This window comes from Schistosoma haematobium, chromosome 2, assembly GCF_000699445.3.
Source record: "Schistosoma haematobium chromosome 2, whole genome shotgun sequence".
Taxonomy (NCBI): Eukaryota; Metazoa; Platyhelminthes; class Trematoda; order Strigeidida; family Schistosomatidae; genus Schistosoma; species Schistosoma haematobium.
This window is the reverse complement of record NC_067197.1, coordinates 31,246,171-31,262,775: the sequence shown is the minus strand read 5'-3', so window position 1 is coordinate 31,262,775 and position 16,605 is coordinate 31,246,171. Positions and strand designations below refer to the sequence as shown.

Genomic DNA, 16,605 nt, shown 5'->3' with positions numbered 1-16,605 from the left:
GTCGATAAGGTGGGTCATAGGTAGCAGCCAAATTAGGGATCAAAATTTGAAACAACTAATTCTCAAGGAATCAATCTCTCCACTTCTGAATAATCTTACTCGGGAGTATGTTTTTCGTTTGAAACAATCAGTATGCCATTACATCTGTGATTTTAGGCTGGTTGGAAATGTGTGTAGGGTTATAATGCTTCCATACCGTAAGCCAGGGGCTGCCTTTTGATATTACTGTGGCTAGATGAGATATAAGGTATTGGGAGGTAACAATCATGTTTTTGTAGACCTGCAAGTGCAAGTCAATCATATCCTACTAATCGACTAGGACATACCAGTGATGAAAAATGTAAAGTTGAGTGGCAGAGGGATGAAATTAGTGGGACTGGCTTCACTTAAAGATTCAATTTGTGAAACAAAATAAGAACGAGTGATTTATGACTCCATTCACTGACAAAAATTTAGTCAATTTAAAATGGTAACCAATCACGGACTTAACAGAAAAGACAGTTTCATTTTCGCAGTTGGAATCATGAGCCGATCTAAGCTAGACAAACATGTCTAACCTCAACTAATCCATGATCTTGGGCAACCATTTGTCCGTTGCCTGCAGTGGATAACAGTCCCACACTCGACACGGCTGGGTTCGAGCACCGCGTGAGGAATCGTGGGTGAGCACCACAGAAGAGTCCTACACTAGGACAAAACGGCCGCTTAGTGCTTCTGGATTTTCAATGGTTGTCTAGCTTAGGTCGACTCGTGATTTCAACTGTGAAATAACTATCTCTATAAATCCCTCATACTGATACATTCATTTCACAAAATTGTACTAAAGCTTCAAATATTGTAAGCATAATTATTAGTCACACCGGAGACTTCCAATTAATATTATGGTAGAATACAAAAGTTTATTACAGAACACGATAAAATTGACCGAGAAAACGAATGGGATATCACAACAAAATGAGAAAAATTAAACAAAAGACAACCAAATATGAAGATTTAGTGAAGTCGGTGTTCATAAGTGAATATTTGAATAATGGTTAAAAAATAATGAATCAATGGTAGAACATAATAGAAAATGAATACAAACAAAAACATGTCACTGTTGTGTAACAGTATGGGGTTGTTCGCACACAGTAATGTTAGTAGCAATTGTTGGAATGAACAACAGAGCGAATTAAGAAAAAAAGAAAACAAAGTAGTAGACCAATAATGTCAATAAGTTTTAAATAACGAAGGTAATAATTATTGGGATTATTATTGTTGCAATTGTTTCCATTTATTTAGTGGGAGATTAATTTATGGTGACAATATTATTGTTATGAATCATCTTCTAAATTTCTTGTAACTTTACTGAAGTCAAATGGACTTCCAGTTATTCGTTCGTACATTTCTAACACATCAGTACATGTACTTTCGAAGTGAGTTGATGCATCGTAACTCTTTGAAATATATATCTGAAATTGAAAACGAGGAAAATTAACGAAGAACAAATGAATAAATACTGGCATTTAGACTTGAATTTGAAGCAACAAAGACTTATAATGTAGGCGAATGTTATCAATAGTGTTATATTTTTTGATCCCTAAGAGTTCAAAAGCAATTAACGAATTTATCGGAGATTGATATTTGATAAATGATCATTGTCGGAAGGTAAACAAAATCTAGATATGGAAATTTTCTTATATACTGAAGAGCACTTCAGTTTACCCATTGACTCTCAATAGATTTTAACTGTTCATACACACCACTTGAAAAAAGAGAAAACTAAACTAAGAGTCTGGGAAAATCCCTCGTTTTAGTTTACAAAAAGAAACTACCATTGATATATATATATCAGAAACTTACTATGATAAGCAATATTTACACATTTTCAACTTCTAAAGATAATTATTATGAACCTGGTAATTACGTTCTTCTATTGTAAATAGGTGAAACTTTTTACTAGTCGAATTTATTAAGATTGACGTTCGATAAAAAGCTTAATTACTGTCAATGAAAGGATGAGTACCGCATTAAGACTGAGAAATGTATTCTAGAATTTGCAATAACTGTTCTGAATCGCATATAACAGGAAGGGAGTATTGCTGTAAGAGCAATCTTGAAATCTTGTTTGTAGCAGTTTTACGATCTAGGGAAAATCTTTTAGAATGTTATTGCTGAGTTGTGAATGGATATGAAGATTAAGTTCTGCTTGCAACTGGACGAGAATACACAGAAACCCAGGCAATTCTCTTTAGCGACCAGAATTTTTATCGATACTGCTTGTTCACTGTAAGAAGCTCGGTGAACTGGAATCGATTAAACATCAGATTGTATGCGATGGGTTTTAATCGAACATTTCATGGATACTGTGATTGGAATTCGTATTTGGCACCACGTGTCGTTTATTAGTAGTTATAGAATAGTTTTTTTCGGAAATCATAAGTCATTATCCATGGAAATACCTATAATTTCATAAAACGACGGTTAGAAAAATGACTGATAAGGTGGAAATATTATGCACAAAAACTAGTTGCCAACTACTTTTTGAAGACTAATGAGCTGAAGTCAGGGATTTATACGTTGGACACTGAACCACAATATGAACAGAGTAATTCGAGTCAGGAAAGTAAGTTTGAAAATATGGAGTAATGGTTTAGTCCAGTAAACAGGTCATTACGCCCTAGTGTGTGTGGGCCTCAACGATTATGAGCAAGTGGATACGCTTACAGTAATAGAAATTTAAATTTACTGTTCCTGAGGACATATCTAGCTAAAGATAATTTTTCGATCACATTAAAAAATCAAGAATAGAACTTACATTACTTGATCTACCATCATCTACAGGTTCGAATAAATCTGCTACCGAATAGAAAATATGTTCAATACGTCCAAGTAATTGTAAACCAGGTTGAAGTTCTTGGTGTGGATTTGATGTTTCTACAGTTGTCGCCACTAAGACAACAAAGAATTTTTCTGGGCATACGTAATGTGGATGAGAGACACACGAAACATATATATCTGGAAGACAAACATGCATGTAGATTAATCCAAATTAACATACCATGACGTCGACCAACTTGGTTTTGAGGAATGATTATTTGTGATGAAAGAGCATTCTTGATATTTGGAATGGGATGGTTTAAAATACATATGGCACGAACAACCTAGTGAGTAAAGATGAGAACGAAGAATGGTAATAAGTCCCGTACTTTACAATATTCATGATGGAATATATATTCCTAGAAACTAATAACTTGTTGTACGATATGCAACTGGATAGACATTGATTTAATGATCATATTGGCAGTTTTACCATTGGAAAATTCAAACTAGTCGATTAGTAAATGGACTGTAACCAGGGTACTGTTAGAGAAGTGTACATATCAGTATTGACATACGACTATCTGAACCAAAGAGTGCATACGACCCATTGGTTGGAAGTAGAATATAAAAATGAAAAACCAACCGGAGAACAGAAATGAATCAATTGGGATTTTAACAAATCAGGTTTTCAGAAACTATTCTCTACAAAACCTAAAACTCAAATTTGAAGGGCATTTAGTAGACCTGAAGGATTTAGAATTTTTAAAATAAACCTATCATAAAGACGATAGAAACATTAACTTATTTTGTGCATCAACGCACTAATCTTCCCCCTGATTACACTAAGCCATATAATAGCTGAATAATTTGTCCTCATTTCAATATCTGATATACTGTCGACTCAACTGCATGAGTAACAGCTAAACTTTTCATTTGAAGAAGTGTTATAAATATATTTTTCTGATTTTTATAATGTATAAACACATTAATATATTGACAATATCGAAACACGTCTGTGTAGATTGATTATTTGGTCTGTTTTTAATACATTAAATTTATTTGTATTGCTTAATATTTATGCATGTAATAAATCTAACGTGTACGTTAGCTACTGTAATGTCGGCTGCTATATCAAGCCCACTTAGCGTTTTCGAGCCTCTGGATAGAACAATCTATTCATTTTTCCACAAGCCACATTTATACCCTGTCAATTATTCGCTTATCAACTTTGACTTTTTATGTAACCGTATGTGTGCATTTCTTATCTTACTCATCACATGTCTGTAACCTATGTTTGTCTGACTAGAAATATTGATTCACGCTTGGTTAAATCGAGTTGGTTAACATGCCGTCTTCACTGCATGTCAACCCGTTTCGCTTTGCTCTTTCCTTCACTCTGTTTTTCTGATTATCTGTTCTGATCGACGATTGTACAAAATATACGTATTCAAAAATCTCGTATTTGACTTATTTAATTTCATTATTCACTAACGCAATTTAAGTCGATGATTATATGCGAGGATTGACAACATGTATATTTCAATAACAATCAATCATACGATCCAAATGGAGTCAGATTTAGGGCCTTTAAGCTACTACCCGGTTTTATAAAACATTATTCAACTGACAAATTACTCCTCACAATATTTAATTTTGTCTGTCTGTGCAAACTCTTTACAAACAGTTTATTTGCCAGGAAATTTTGAAAGTTACAGATAGAAGTAGCTAGTATTGGGAACAATGATGATATTTCTGACAACTAATCCTAAAATTGGACAAGAGAAAGCAACACAAATTATACGTGGTACCTGCATTTGGTGGTTGTAAGTTGTGTTGTAGCCCACTGAGATGGTAACCATGCATTTATGAAAAAGACTAGTAAGATAGAATGCAGATTAAATAACTCCCAGCAAGTTAGAGATCTGATTGAGTCATTTTTCGGACGGAACTACGTTAAGGCGCGTAGACTAATGCATTTTTAACCAATCAATGCTAATAAGCCGGAAAGACTGGAATTTTCCTGTGTAGAATTTACATATACACTGATATTTCCTTACTTGTTAGCGGGATGGATATGGATTGGATTAAAACATGTTCCGTGCACGATTGTGTTTAGCCACTTCTTAGCCAATCGGTGCCAGCAGATACTTGGGGAAGACAGTGCAATCTTCTTGTGTAAAAATTATATATACACCAAGGTTTTTCTTATTGTGATTCCTACTTCTATTCAACTTATTTTATTTGGAACACAATTACGTTTTTGTTCGACCGTTTTCTGATTTGGGGACTTGTTGAGTGAAGTAGTGTCCAAGAATACTAATCGTTGAGCATCTGGGTCGTAATAAGAGAGATCATAACATTACTAAACTAATTTATTTTGGTGTTTGCTTCAGAATACATTAATGTTTCTAAGTCGTATTTTCATTTCAAAACCGTTCGAATTAAGTGAAGTGTTCAGGAATACTAGGATGAAGAAGACTTAATTATATAAAATCCCGAAGAATAATAACTACGAGGAAAATTTAAATATAACTTTTGTGCTCTTTGTTTAAATGAAGACATTTAATGAGGTATTCGTCAAAGTAGGCATCTGGTTCTTTCATACTATAGAAGTGGACAAATGTTAACATAATTCTTACTTTTATTCAAACTGAAAAAATACCTCAATCAGGTTATGAGTTCACTTAAGAGATTTGAAGTCATACAGTCAAAGCGCTTCAAGCTGGAAAAATAACACGTAGTGAAAATTTATTGTGCACAATATGTTAGTTTGTATAGAAACTGACGGGTCATCTAATAGATCTGTGAAAATCAGGTTAGTATTCAGATATAATGTTGGTACATCAATCATTCTCGGCCATCATACATGTTTGTGAACATTATGGCTCAACACCAATAGTGGTCTCTGATGTTTCTTTTAATTTCGACTCATCCATACAAGATTATTTCTGTACAATTGTGTTGTCATCACCTGAAAATCATGTCCTAAAATTCAAACTTAAATGTTTTCACACTGAAAACCTCCCACGTATTTGGGTACAGGAGTTACTACGGTCCGGGTAATAGCTAAATCACTTCTCAATATGCTGTTTTATTCTATGATGCCTCAAGTTGATGATTAAGTACTTGACCAGTCAGTCAGTAACAACGTAGAACTTCGTACGTACGCACATCAGTTCGAGTTGCCACACCACATTAACACAGAGATGCAGTTGTCGATTCAAATCTCGTAGTGGTAGAGGTAGTAAGAGTATAAGCAGTAATCGGAAAGATTAGGGTTTGGAGATGTTATTTGAAGAGTATAATACAGTGAAATAAATTTGGGAAGAGAAAAAAGAGACAAGGAGGAATCAGTAGATTAGAATTTGACAGGACACAAAGAGTGTATGCACCTGCGCCATTGCAAACGATTCTGAACCATGTCATTCAGGGTCTCTAACCATCGGTTGCTATAATCTCGCGGTCCCCAATCAGGTAGTTAACACCTACCAACATGAATCAGTCCACTTGTCAGTGACTTCATGGACTTGTGCCATGCTTTGGTCTGGCCGCATCTAGCTTCCTTTGAACTTACTCCTATACCAGTGAACATTGCACTTGGCCAGTAGCGAAACGATGAAACCACAGACATTATGTAACTCTTTATAGGGACTTTTACTGATTCAAGAAAAAGAATTTTATGTGTATAACGATCTTTTATTACAGGAAATACAAAACTCAAGGATGAAGTAACCGTTAAGTAGCAAAAATAGTTACACTATGATTTCCAAGCGTATGACAAGAATTCTAGTTGCAAAACTAAAACGCATTATTACTAACACAAGCTAGATGATTGGATGATGCCACTACTCAACGGTTGTGATAGTCTAATACATGAAAATACTTCACATTATTGACTTAAACTATTTTATTGCTTCGTACTTTAAGCAGATAATCAATTTTACGTGACGAATTACTCGCATATACACATTCTTAAACGTAAACGGAGTGGAATCAAACATTTCCAAATAGTCTTGAAGGACAGAATTGGTCAAGCATCTCACGATAGGTAAACTTTTCCCATATGATATTCAAGAAGTTTGGTCGAATTGTACTTTCAATACAAAGATACGGAAGATAAATGCATAAAGGTTGAGATACTGATGAATCAAGAAATATCCTTAATCACTAACCTGACCACACTTTCGGACGCGATTTGGAGCATAGCTAGGATCACATATCACTTTTTCACAACGTGCGGTTTCACCATCAGACTTCACCCCAACAACTTTACCATCCTCAATCACAATTTCATCCACTGGTTTTTCAAGCATATATGTACCTCCATATACCGCGCTAAGTCGAGCAAAAGATTGGGGCAATTCCCCTAAACCGTAAAGAGGATAAAGATATGGAGATTTGCCAAACCGATTGACCGAACGATAATAGAGCTGCATTTTGGAGATGACTTCGATAGCTGGTGCTTTCTGTCTGTAAGAATCGTCTGTATACAGACAAATAGCATGACCGACGAGAGTCTGCACATTGAAAAAAATTAAGTGGGATTATTTTTGTATGTCAAATTTTAAGTTGGGTGACTAGGAGATTGACGATTCGCATCGAATACAAATAAATGAGAAAAAAATTCAAATGGTGCATTCATTTAGTTACCAACCTCTCAGAACCACATGCTTAGAAGTAAAAGAATGAATATTTCCACTAACACTCAAAATTCCAAATACTGTTGAAAACCAGGGGCAGTGCTGTATACTATCCCATGTCACTGAAGTTAGTTGTAACGGAAAACTGGGACGATAAAAATAACATTCATTCCTTCACTTTTGTTCCGTCTTCATTTTATGCATACTGTGACACATCTGATTCATATCGGATATAAAAATTGTACATTTTTCTTAGAAATTCACTGATCAGAGGTGTTAAGAAGTTAATGAGATTTCTTCTCACACCTCAGATCCGCTTACGAGTACACACAACTTTTCATATTAACACGCTTTTTGTTTCACACCACATGTCTCATACAGACTAAAGCAAATAACTACTTTAAGCACAGTTAACATGACTGGATGTCCTGTTGAGTACACGGCTAACGAGAGAACCACGTTACTTATTTATATCCGATAATTTTGATGATTTAATATACTTCCTAGGAAATGCTTAAACCTGATTGCCAAGCAAAACGTCGGATTTGCTTCAAATTCATTCGCTAAGATTTTACAAATACATTCTTCGTAAGCAAGAAGTGTTTTCGAGCTGCCTCATATTGAGAAGGTTGAGGGTTCCGGATTTGCGAATGGTCATCTGTGAGACTGTTGGGCTTCTGCTATTCTGTTCATGCGAAGAACGAGTGTTAAGTCGTTCATCTTTATCCCGCGAGATTTTAGAGCATCCTATTATGACTCAGCCATCAGTAGTTTAACTTGACCTAAAAATTTTATCTTTATGAACTTTTAGTTTCAAACCTCGAGTACGAAAACAGAGCTTAGGTATGTATAAGTTTTAAACCCTGAATATCCGTTAAAGATGACGTGAATTTAAAAATATTAGCTGACCTTAGTAGTCTCATTAACACCAAAGTGTGAAAAAGCCACATCAATAGAATCCTTTTACACTTTTCGGTGGAGGATATACAGTAGTCCAAGTTGCGGGTTTATCAGGATCGACATCCAAAACCCATTGCAGGAAACTCTTGAGTCTCATTTTCTCGAATAAGGAAACCAAGCCTGTTGTAATCATTGGTTAAGAGAAACACTTACTTGTCGAAAAAGCTTCGCTTGAGCTACTTGGAACCTTATGAATCGCATTTTTGTCGAATACATAGCTTTCCTCAATACTTTTAAACTCAAGATACCTAGTAACACCAGTATGAACAAGCAATTTTACTAATTTTCCTACAAAATATCTATTAGATGCATGTATTACTTACCATCAGCCATTAGGAACTTTGGAATCAGGTCGACGTTCCAGTCCTTTCCTCGGCCAAATGCTTGAAGGCCTGCATTTACATTGAACCTTTGGAAAAGTGCTTCGAGTGGTGTAACTGATGTAGTGTCTGCACCATAATAGTTATTCCTATCCATGTGCAAAACCTTTTTTCCTTCAACGGACATCAAACCACTGAGTATACATTCCTATTCAAAATAACACTGTTATGATCTAAAATGATATACCTTTAAACCAGTACCAAGCACAATAATGTCGTACTTCTCATCCATTTAGCAGTGTCAAAACCCGCGGGCAACTCGTAATGGTGTGAAAGGTCGTTTCTTCTAGCTCTAAAGTCTGAACACTTTGTTAGCTTAAATTTCTGCAGTAAAGTGAAAGTGGATTTCACTTGGCTTATTTTGATAAGTGGTAGACGTGGATCATCGATACAAGTTGGTGCTTAAGGGAAGATTTTAGTTTCAGACCCGAATTTATGGCAGAAGCCCTACGGCCTATGTAGGTCCTTTTCTAGTAAGCTCGTGAGAATATCTAGTCTTCCCTAAGATTTTCCATTAAAGGGGTAGGCACAATTTCCTCGGTAACACGTTCCAACAATTGGTGACGACTTAAGAACCTGTGGTGGTAAATAAATCCCTAAAATAAAAAGATCTGAAAGTCTCCGATAGTGATAACAACCTCATTAATTTTAGTGGACGAACCCTAGCTGATGGCGCACTGTCAGGCCTTCGCACCAGATCATGAGTGCGTGTGCCATGCTACGCGTCCCATACAACTATTATCCGGCTTAAATCCAAAAATATCTTACAACTCATCCATCCCCGAATTCTGAGTTGAATCGGTTGGTGGCTTTCGGTCATAGATGTGTTACGCGCAACGTTGTTTTCAAACCGTGGCATCTCTATTGGTGAGTTCTATGTGATCTCGTACACCAAACGACTAACTGTAAGCCTGTTCTTTATTATGACGTTACATATTACCTTTTATTCGCCAATATCTTGATATCATTTTCGGATATTTTTCTTTAGACCATTTGCATATTTTGTGTCCATTATGACAGTACAGGCACCCAAACTGTTAAAGATTAGGACGCATATGAGCCACACCTTTCAATTTGTACTATTCTGACTAGATAATGTCGAAGCCTGGTTCCGCAAATCAATATCTGACTTCTGTAAGCACGGCGTTATGGAATCATGTGCATAATCCATCGCAGTGGCCAGGCAATTCTGCACGATTTTAACGGGAACGTTACATCTAGTATATTTACTAGTGATGTTTCCGAACCTTATGATAACTTGAAAAAAACCATCCTTAAACGGAAAGATCTAGCCGATAGACAAAGGTCAGGTCAACTCTCCCTTGGTGTAGAATTACGACATAGCTCAGCGACAGGAATGTTACCACGCATACGAGAGGTCTTTGGTCGGCGAGCCATGGATGAGAGCCTCTTCACATAAATCTTCTGTCTATAGCTCCTTCAAAAGGTGCACGATGCTTTTGTAGGACTTAATTTGTCCTACGGATATATTACTAGAACTGTAAACGCAATACTGGTGACCCCAGAGTCTATGTGAAAGCTATAGTCACAACAAAAACGACTTGCCTCCAAACTTTATCTGCTTCTAAACGTAAAAATAACAATTTGATTAGTACATTAATTAAAGGAGTTATAGTCATTAATTGAAACGCATAAACATACCCACCAGTATTGCATATCTTATCAAAATGAATAAAAATTACCTGTCAAACTAATATAATATGACAACAATGTCCTTCAATTGGCGAGTCACATGCAACAGACATATCAGACCAGATTGACGTGGTGAGAGCTTAAGTAACGAGTTGACTGGTTAACTATGGATATAACTAACATCCCCCAGGCGGACACCACGTCCAGGCTTCGCCGCTGTCCACCGGGACCACAAGTGACCTCTCTAGCCATAGCTTTCGGCCACAGATTACTCGGTGAGCCAGTACTGCTTACTAACACTAAATCTCCCAGTTGTAGACTTCTTCTAATGTCCAATCATTTGGATCTCGCCTGAATGGTTGGTAGGTACTCCCTCAACCATCTGTTCCATTATAGGTTGCCTAGTGGTCACGTTTCTTTCCATATTCTGTTATATAAGCACCTCGAATGATACACCTCTATTAACTAACAATAACTTATCAGGTGTAAGTACATCCGGATCATCAAAGCCATTATCTAGCTTTACTAATGATCGATTGTTCAATATCCCTTAAACATTCCACTTTATCCCTAGAGTTCTTTCACTTCTTCCCATAGATAAACAGATGTCTACATTTCTTTCTATGCAGTCTTCCTCCGAAATTAATTTCGTTAATTCAACGTTGTTGCTGACCTACTTGATTAGGTCGAAGCCCCTTGAACGTATCTATTCCTTCAGCAAAGAATATATTAAATGGTCAATTTAGAGCTATTACTTTGCTGTCTGTATAGTACATTCGTAAAACTTAGCCTCGTTATCTAGGATAGTTCTTTGTAAAGCAAACGTTGCGCAACTTGATGAGGAGGTGGCACCAAACAAGTGTATTTTCATCCTATAGGTTTCTGGATCAGTTCTTATGTCACCTTACGGCCACCATATATATCTAAGGGCATTGCGATCAATTGGCGGGACAATTACACCATGAAACGTAGCTTCAATATCTGCCGTGAGTTCTATTGGTCGTGGCTGAAATCTGGTGAGGACATCTACCAGATCGTCAGCTAAATCTGAACCAGAATGCAAATTTTCATTCAGGGACGTCCCGGCGTATTGTGCTACACAGTCGAATACGATCCTCAGCTTATTAAGTTTTTCGGATGTGAGACAGGTTGGTGCGGAAAGTAGCAAAAAAACCTAATGGAGTTCTCTGTAGCCTTTTCGGCGCAGCCCCGTTCTATATACTGAGCCATTGTAGTGGCATTGGACAATAACCACACAATCCACAAAGCTGTGAACACGAGACTACTTAGAAAATAGACCTTCAATATTTAACGCGGAGAAATACCTAACAATGAGAAGGCGCGAACAATGAATTGAATGGACTGGAGTTGATCGAGTGGCATGGCTCGGCCATGCAGGCGTGGTCTCTGCTGAATGTTACCTTATATCTTCTATTCATATTAAATATATTGTTCTTTCTCTAGCCTAACCTTGTTCTACATCATGTATTGGTAATTGATACGATACAGTGAGTTGGTGTAGTCGATGGTGTGACTTCCACGTAAGATCTTATAGATTAGGCAGTTATATCATGACAAATCTACAAATTTAGGATTAGGTCTATTATTAGAGCAGTACTAATATCATAGTAGACCATAATTCTACATTGGTGAGCCCAACTAAAGAAACGCGACCTATTATTGTCAATTCTTATTTCCACCTTAACCTTCTCAATCGGTTTTTTATTTTTGGTAACCCAGTATTCTAATAGTCCTTTAATTAATGGTCACATATATTATCGTGATGTTATATCTATTAGTTCACATAACTTACTAGCTCAATCGATAATAAAAGTTGATCATTATATCAACTAGTTAGCTTTGATGGTCCGTTAACAAGCTTTAATAGCATTTACCTGCTTCAGCGACATAGACTTGTTTAAAGATCAAGCTCTAGCAAATATGACCTGTAAATAGCGTAAATATACATTGACTAACAATGCAATCAAGGATTAAATAGTTATCTGGATCTAATTCTTAGTGTTCCTTCGCTTAACACCATCCTGTTTTAAACTATGCACTATCCTGTAATATCTTTTCTTCTGACCACTGCCTGCCTAATTTCATATTTTCGAGTTCCATTGCCAAACAACAAGGATGACATTTCTTTAAAAAAAATACGGTGAGTTCCAGCTATAAGTTTTCTCCAATCATAAGTTCATTTTAGATGGCTCATTCGATGGCACACACAGTTATCTGGATTCATCCAGTTGTTCTGATCAGAGCGAGTCCCAAAAACCTCAACAGCATCAAGCACCCTGGAATTAATTCCCATACTGCATGTTTTATTCTGGATACTTTTGGATCATTACTACTCCTCACGAATGGCGTTATATATGTCGTCCACTGAATAATCTAATACGCAAAAATAATCCAGGCGAGTTCAACTATTTTACTTAATGATTTTTTTTACTTAACATGTATATGTTTTCCGGTTCCTTTTGCTGTATATTTGTAAGTGTCCCTAGGCTAAATGCAGTAACTTCTTATGGAAGGTTTATAACGCATCATATTCCTGCCTGAAGTTTCACAAGCAGTCTAAACTTTAAAATTATTTTCTGGTCATGTTCATTATTTCTAAATCGTCATATACGTCAACAACCCGCTTGTTAACCTGGCCCGTACATACGTCACACTATATCTTCATGTCTTCTAAATTTAAAAATCATCCGAATCGCCTTTAACATTTATCAATAAACCCATCATAGTCGTTGTTGCTAATCGTATTTGGGTTTATGGATTGGTTTATCATATTAGCAGCCTAAAATGCAAACATAGTTTAGATAATAAAATTAGAAATTTAGAGACTATCAACTACACTAGTCAAATAACTAAATTCTCAGGTAGTTTTTGGCTAAATAGATGTTTAACATCAAAACTCTGGAGCCTACTAAAATTAACACTTGACGAATACTTTCGAATTAAAATTTATAATATAGTAAGGTAGCTCTGATTCTTTAACGCTACAAATTTCTGATAATTTCGAATCACCTAAAGCAACAATACCTATTTTTCCACTGACTAATCCTCAATCAACACTATAACTAGTTAAATTTAATAGTTTCAAGATATCGTCATAAAGCATTGTCATGACTTGACAATCACGTAATATGATTGATAAAATTAATGAAACTATTAACAAAATCGGTCAACAAATTGACCTATAATTACCATTAAATTGTGTTGTTTTCTTGGTATCTTCATCCATCACAGGTGATTACAGTATGTTTCTCTATCAGTTGCTCATTCAGTAAATATCTCAAAACCTTGTCAGTCTAATTGGTGGTTTAGCGACACAATCATGCATGCAAATAATCAGTATAAGCAGTCGAGCAAATCTCCTGCAAACTGAAAACGTCAATGTCGAATTTACCCCAACACTGACAAAGGTTCAAGCCATTATCATAGACATGAGTTGGGAGTGTTCTCCCCTTGGTTGCAACTTATGTACTCCCTGATAATCACATGAGCATCACTCACTATTTAATCATCTTGTAAAAACTTATTTAGCTAAATACATCTTGCAGCACCACATCACTTCGTAATATAACACAGGCTTAACTGATTTTAATAACTTGTAACCACGATATCTCAATTAAATCGTATTCCGCCTTATAATATACTGCATACTTGCAACTAACTTGTATGCATCATCAGCCGCCAGGTATAAATATGTATAAATAGACTATGGCAACTCAGAAAATTGAGTCTAGAGTATGTCTCTTACGAATACACTCATGTTTAACGATTTGTTCCTAGCTATCTGTCCAAAATTCATATAATTATCACTCATGTATTTAAATTTTATTTTGATAACCATTCATGTGTATTCGTAGTATTACTAAATTCTATCACGGTCAAGTAAGAATGAGGTTGAGAAAATCTCCCCGTAACTAAATAAACCGTATCAAACTAACTGGAACATTAGTTGGAATTCTTCTCCACGGTATACTTTTGTTCCTTCAGTTAGCCTATTAATACAGATGCAATTGGAATTCAACTCATATGGACAACTTACCGGCATAATCGTTATTTGATTTCATAATTAAAACCAAAACTAATACCAATATTAATATTTCTACAATATTCATCACTTTAATATTTCTAAACGCAAAATACTTACTACCTATACGTTAAGTTATTAACCAACGGCTATTAACACGCATCGTTTTATTATTATTATTGTAACCCCATTTTTTATAGCTCAAATAATCTTCACCCAAATTTTCATTTCAAGCATTTTAAGCACGAAGGCAGATATTTTAAAATTGTTACATGTATTTCCCGATCAGATGCTGCTGCCTTCTTTTCGATTTATCTTTCAGCTTACCAATACCCGGAGGATTCTTATTATCCTTGGTAAACCCCCGCGCGCGACGATCCCATCCAATTTGGTATCGAACCAACATCACGTTGATTCTGGTGGGAGAGTAGTGTAGTGGCATTGGACAATAGCCACACAATCCACAAAGCTGTGAACACGAGACTACTTAGAAAATAGACCTTCAATATTTAACGCGGAGAAATACCTAACAATGAGAAGGCGCGAACAATGAATTGAATGGACTGGAGTTGATCGAGTGGCATGGCTCGGCCATGCAGGCGTGGTCTCTGCTGAATGTTACCTTATATCTTCTATTCATATTAAATATATTGTTCTTTCTCTAGCCTAACCTTGTTCTACATCATGTATTGGTAATTGATACGATACAGTGAGTTGGTGTAGTCGATGGTGTGACTTCCACGTAAGATCTTATAGATTAGGCAGTTATATCATGACAAATCTACAAATTTAGGATTAGGTCTATTATTAGAGCAGTACTAATATCATAGTAGACCATAATTCTACATCATCACATTAACAAACTCCTTACGCAACCTCTGGTCACGAATGAGCCGGTTCCTCAAGTAATTTAGTCTACTCATCACTAGTTTTCTATTATTAGGTAGGCTTTGTTGGTGACACCAGGAAAAAGGTATTCGGTAATTCCTGTTCACTTACTGCATAGATTTGGACATAGCATTCAAGGCTTTAGGATCAAACGACATGGGCGCGTGGCCATTCGCTACTTCCAAGTCCATCTTATGTAACTGGCCGAATCTGATTTCTAGTTCATTTTGGACGATAGATAATTTATGATACCCATATTTCTCGTGGTCCCAATGTAAGGTCCAAACAACATCCGCCCCAAAAGTTTTTATAGCGTATGATTTGTTAGACTTTCGCACGCTCTTCTCCTTTGTCTCATGTTCCTCAGGTGGGTTATAGCCAAACAGTACTCTTCGTTGTCAATTCTTGGGAGGATCACGCCGCGTAAGTGATACCACGATGCCGTCTGCGATGTTGCCGGTACCGTCCTACGTAACATAAGTAACATCTTGACTGTCACCAACTTTAGAAGTTTAATTGATGAAGAGAAGTTTGAGGAGGAAAATTCTAGTTGAATCTCTTTACAATGAAATGTGGACTGGCTATTCAGCGATTTTAATAAAAGCGTCTTGGACTCTGTGAAGTGTGATCGATAAACGAACAAACCAATGATATTATGGAATGTCCGCAACCACGTTAACTTTCCTTGACTTTGTATGGCTACGCCTTATTTGTTCACTAACCATAAATTAACGTTCATCACAAAACATTATTCGCTTCGTTGACTCATTTTTCCAATCCTATAGTTACTGTTTGGTATGTTATTTATGTCTCTTCTTTTCTCTGTTTAATAGGGTGTATTGTTTATTTGTATACTAACAGTGTTATTTAACGTTTTAGAAACAGATGAAGTTTATCAAGCCAAATAGCTTACTTGCTCTGACTCAGGCTAAACCAAGACTATGAGCTCGATAGTCTAGAGAATAGTTAAGTACTACACTTGTAGGAAATTACTTCCTACAGACTCTCCTTCTAAACCCAACTTTCTAGCTAGATCTTCTTTAATAAGTGAGGCGTCTGAGCCACTATTTAGGAAAGCGCAGGTCTCCACCAACCTTTCTCCATTTTTCTTACCGACACAGGAACTATTGCAAACATTTCTTCTTCCTGTACACGCTTAACACTTTCCTCAGTACAGAGTTGAATATTAATGTGGGCATTACTATTACTATCCCTCTTCTCTACCCGCTTCCTGTGTAAC

General features: G+C 36.2%; 1 protein-coding gene across 1 annotated transcript; it reads right to left on the bottom strand.

Annotated features, from left to right (window-relative positions):
• Positions 1-455: 455 nt before the first annotated feature.
• On the bottom strand, positions 456-9,201 carry GDI2_2 (Rab GDP dissociation inhibitor beta). Its single transcript, XM_051214932.1, has 8 exons — positions 8,970-9,201; positions 8,726-8,930; positions 8,556-8,690; positions 8,352-8,522; positions 6,975-7,319; positions 3,041-3,143; positions 2,798-2,997; positions 456-1,451 (listed from the first exon to the last, which is right to left on the bottom strand). Exons 5-8 carry the CDS (start codon positions 7,236-7,238, stop codon positions 1,314-1,316), a joined length of 705 nt encoding a protein of 234 aa, XP_051068117.1. The 5' UTR covers positions 7,239-7,319; positions 8,352-8,522; positions 8,556-8,690; positions 8,726-8,930; positions 8,970-9,201; the 3' UTR covers positions 456-1,313.
• Between the last annotated feature and the right edge of the window lie 7,404 nt (positions 9,202-16,605).

Bases quoted from the DNA above. Each gene is read 5' to 3' on its own strand.
- GDI2_2 (XM_051214932.1), bottom strand. From the start codon at position 7,238: ATGCAGCTCTATTATCGTTCGGTCAATCGGTTTGGCAAATCTCCATAT. The intron at 2,998-3,040 runs GTATGTTAATTT...TTTGTCTTCCAG, and splicing joins CCAAGTTGGTCGACGTCATG to ATATATATGTTTCGTGTGTC. The intron at 1,452-2,797 runs GTAAGTTCTATT...TTTCAATTTCAG, and splicing joins ATGATGGTAGATCAAGTAAT to ATATATATTTCAAAGAGTTA.